The sequence below is a fragment of the Bubalus bubalis genome, chromosome 9, assembly GCF_019923935.1.
Source record: "Bubalus bubalis isolate 160015118507 breed Murrah chromosome 9, NDDB_SH_1, whole genome shotgun sequence".
Lineage (NCBI taxonomy): Eukaryota > Metazoa > Chordata > Mammalia > Artiodactyla > Bovidae > Bubalus > Bubalus bubalis.
Genome location: NC_059165.1, coordinates 102128594 through 102132172, shown reverse-complemented (window position 1 = coordinate 102132172; position 3579 = coordinate 102128594). Strand labels below are relative to the sequence as shown.

Below are 3579 nucleotides of genomic sequence, written 5' to 3'. Positions count from 1 at the left end.
GGACATGATGGAACACACCCACACACACTCCACCTGTCCTCCTGAAAACACACACCTCTCCATCTCTAGTCTACACCTGTTCCCAGTGTCCTAAGGATGGACAGTTAGCTTGCTTCCCCACCCTTGCCTCTCTCAACAGGTTCATTCCAACTTCATAACTAAGTGCACTGAAAAATTGAAGAGTCCACACTCTTAAGTGTTCTGTTCCATTGCTCTTGATCACACATGTCCAGACTCCAGGTCATTGTTGTCACTGGGGAGACAACGTGTTGCAGAGAAGCTTTCTCAGAGCTCTTTTCATGTCTCTGTTCCTCAGGCTGTAGATGAAAGGATTGAGCATGGGAGTGACCACGGTGTACAGGACAGAGGCAAACGCCCCTGTTTGAGAGTCATGTGTCCATGTGGAGCTGAGGTAGACCCCAAGGCAGGTTCTGTAGAACAAGGAGACCATGGAGAGGTGAGATCCACAAGTGGAAAATGCTTTATACTTCCCTCCTGTCGTTGAGATCTTCAGTACAGAACAAACAATTCGAGAATAAGAGAGAAGGATGCTGGTGAGAGGAAAAAAGCCCATAACGCCTGTCACAAGACACAATACGACATTATTGATGAAGGTGTCAGAGCAGGCAAGCTTGAGGACCTCAGGGAGTTCACAGAAGTAGTGCTGGATTTCAACGATGGCGCAGAAAGAGAGCCAGGATATGGTTAAACTCTCAGGAAGGGCCCCCAGAACGCTGATGAGCCAGGTCAGGAGGAGCAACTGTGCACAGAGCCGCAGGTTCATGATGACCGTGTAGTGCAGGGGGTGGCAGATGGCCACGAAGCGGTCATAGGCCATCATGGTCAGGAGTAAGTTGTCCAAAAGTCCAAAAACTGTGAAAAAATACATCTGGGTGATGCAGCCTGTGTAGGTAATGGCTTTGCTCTGGGTTTGGATGTTCAGGAGCATCTTTGGGATGGTGGTGGAGGTGAAACAGATGTCAGATAATGACAGGTTGGAGAGAAAGAGGTACATGGGGGTGTGGAGGTGGGAGTCTGTGATGATGGCCAGGATGATGAGCAGGTTCCCAAAGACGGTGACCAGGTACAAAGAGAGGAAGAGCCCAAAGAGAACAGACTGAATCTCTGGCTTCTCAGAAAGTCCCAGGAGGAGAAATATTGGAAGCTGTGAGTGGTTTCCTGGTTGCATGTGAAGGATTGTCTGCCAAGAGAGAAGCAGAAGCAAGATTAAATTGGTGATCAACAGGCATCTTAGAAATGTGGTCACTTTTAGCTTGAACTCAATATATTGATGAGACAATGCTTTTGCTTAATGGTCTCTTCTCTCTTGTCTGTTAGTTTGAGGTCTCCTAATGCAATCATCTTTTTCTGTGTTGCCACCAGTAGCTAGAAAGGTTTCACATGAAAACTAATTTTGCACACAAAGAAGATCTCATTTGTTTGACTACCTTGACCCTTGGTCACCCAGCCTTCTCAGATGCCTTTGAATTAATTTGTACTTTATTACTAAATGCCTTTATAATAAAACAATTATTTATTTAAATTATTATTCATTTTATTTAATTATCATTAATTTATAATTAATCAATACCATTAATTATTATTAATTTTATTTAAATTATTACTTTAAATGCTAATTAAAAAAGCATGAGTCTGTGTACTTTCCATAAGCTATGGTAATGACATGGTATTTTCTACTCACTTGATTAATATGTATAATGGACAATCATGAAATAAGATATGGAGTTATCAATTTTTCCCAGAAAAAAAATTGCTAATTTTGAAATCTCACAAAACCTGTTTGAAATACATAAAAATTATCTGGAGACACATGAAAATAAGTGTTCTAGTGAATTTTCTAGATCTATGTTAATCATGATACAACATGCCTTCTACAATAGCAGCAGTATAAGAAAAACCAGAGCTGCTGCTGCCGCTGCTGCTAAGTCAATTCAGTAGTGTCCGATTCTGTGCGACCCCATAGATGGCAGCCCACCAGGCTCCCCCGTCCCTGGGGTTCTCCAGGCAAGAACACTGGAGTGGGTTGCCATTGCCTTCTCCAATGCAGAAAAGTGAAAAGTGAAAGTGAAGTCGCTGAGTCTTGTCTGACTCTTAGCGACCCCGTGGACTGCGGCCCACCAGGCTCCTCCATCCATGGGATTTTCCAGGCAAGAGTAGTGGAGTGGGGTGCCAATGCCTTCTCCAGAAAAACCAGAGACTAATCTCTAATTAGCATATTATTTAAAAAACTCAAAGAAAATAGCAATAAAATATAAAAATATTTAGCAGTTTATCATGCAAACCAAATACTATACCCAGGTAACATTTAACCCTAGAAAGCAACCAGCATTTCATATTGGTAATGTATTTATTACAGTAGAGCAAATAAGTAGGAAAAAAATCATCCAAAAAATTGGATAGTCTAATTGAATGCTAAAGATACTACTTGAAAGGAGTTCTGAGAAAGGAGTTCTGAGGAAACTAAATAGGTTTCATTACTATGAAAATAGTTTCCTTGGTCATCAGCTTATGTCAGCCCTCACATGAAAATATTTAAGAAATCTACATGAAGATCATACAGAAGACAAGTATGCCTGTCACTGCCACTACCCCATTCTGTTCTGAAATTTCAAACCAATATGACCAAAGAATAAAAAAGCAATCATAGGGTCACATCCTGGGTAAAAGTAAATTGATCACATTTTCAGATGATCAACTGGCTATGTAAAATCAATTGCAAAGCTATTACAACTAAGAAGTCATTCTGGTGAAACTAGATTGAAATATAAACATGTATCATTTTGTATCATTTTCTTTCCCATTTCCAGCAATAAGCAGATGCATAATAGAAAAAAAAATCCTATTTGAAATTGTACAAAAATAGGGCTTCCCTGGTGGCTCAGGCGGTAAAGAATCTGCCTGCAACATGGGAGACCCAGGTTTGACCCCTGGGTTGGGAAGATCCCCTGGAAAAGGGAATGGCTACTCACTCTAGTATTTTTGCCTGGAGAATTCCATAGACAGAGGAAAGGGGTGGGCTACAGTCCATGGGGTTGCAAAGAGTCAGACACGACTGAGTGACTAACACATATGGCATATACAAACTAACAGTCTGGCTCATTGAAGGCACTCAAGAAATGATATAAATAGCAGTTAATATTTATTAAATTTACCAGGTACAGGAATCATGCTAATCTCTTCTCCCAAATGGTCTCATTTCATCTCCCTGGAAACAAATGGGATGAGAGTGCTGTCATTCATGTCCATCAGAGACAACTGAATGTGGCTCTGTGTGCTCGCTGAAATGCACAAGTTAATGAAGAGTGTGGCCCCTCTGATGTGCAAATTACAGTAAGGTGAGCAGAAGGAGACTGGGTACTGGGTAAAATGTTAGGGGGAGACCAGTGTAGCCCAAGAGAAAACTAGGAGAGAGATGGTTCCTGATGAGTTAGGAGAGGGTTGTAGAAATAATGTGGGAATGAGCAGAAGGCAAGGGAGATGAGAAGAGAGAAGAGGCTGTAATTAAACTTGAGGATTCCTTCTTGGTTAGCACTTGAACATTTCTGAATCATTTTTAAT

At 41.3% G+C, this 3579-nt stretch overlaps 1 protein-coding gene across 1 annotated transcript; it reads right to left on the bottom strand.

Annotated features, from left to right (window-relative positions):
* Positions 1-250: 250 nt before the first annotated feature.
* On the bottom strand, positions 251-1190 carry LOC102394754 (olfactory receptor 7C1-like). Its single transcript, XM_006073539.3, has one exon. The coding sequence runs from the start codon at positions 1187-1189 to the stop codon at positions 251-253; it is 939 nt and encodes a 312-aa protein (XP_006073601.3). The 5' UTR covers position 1190.
* Positions 1191-3579: the final 2389 nt, after the last annotated feature.

What these genes read in the sequence shown, in the direction of transcription:
- LOC102394754 (XM_006073539.3), bottom strand. Translation starts at nt 1,189, where the DNA reads ATGCAACCAGGAAACCACTCACAGCTTCCAATATTTCTCCTCCTGGGA.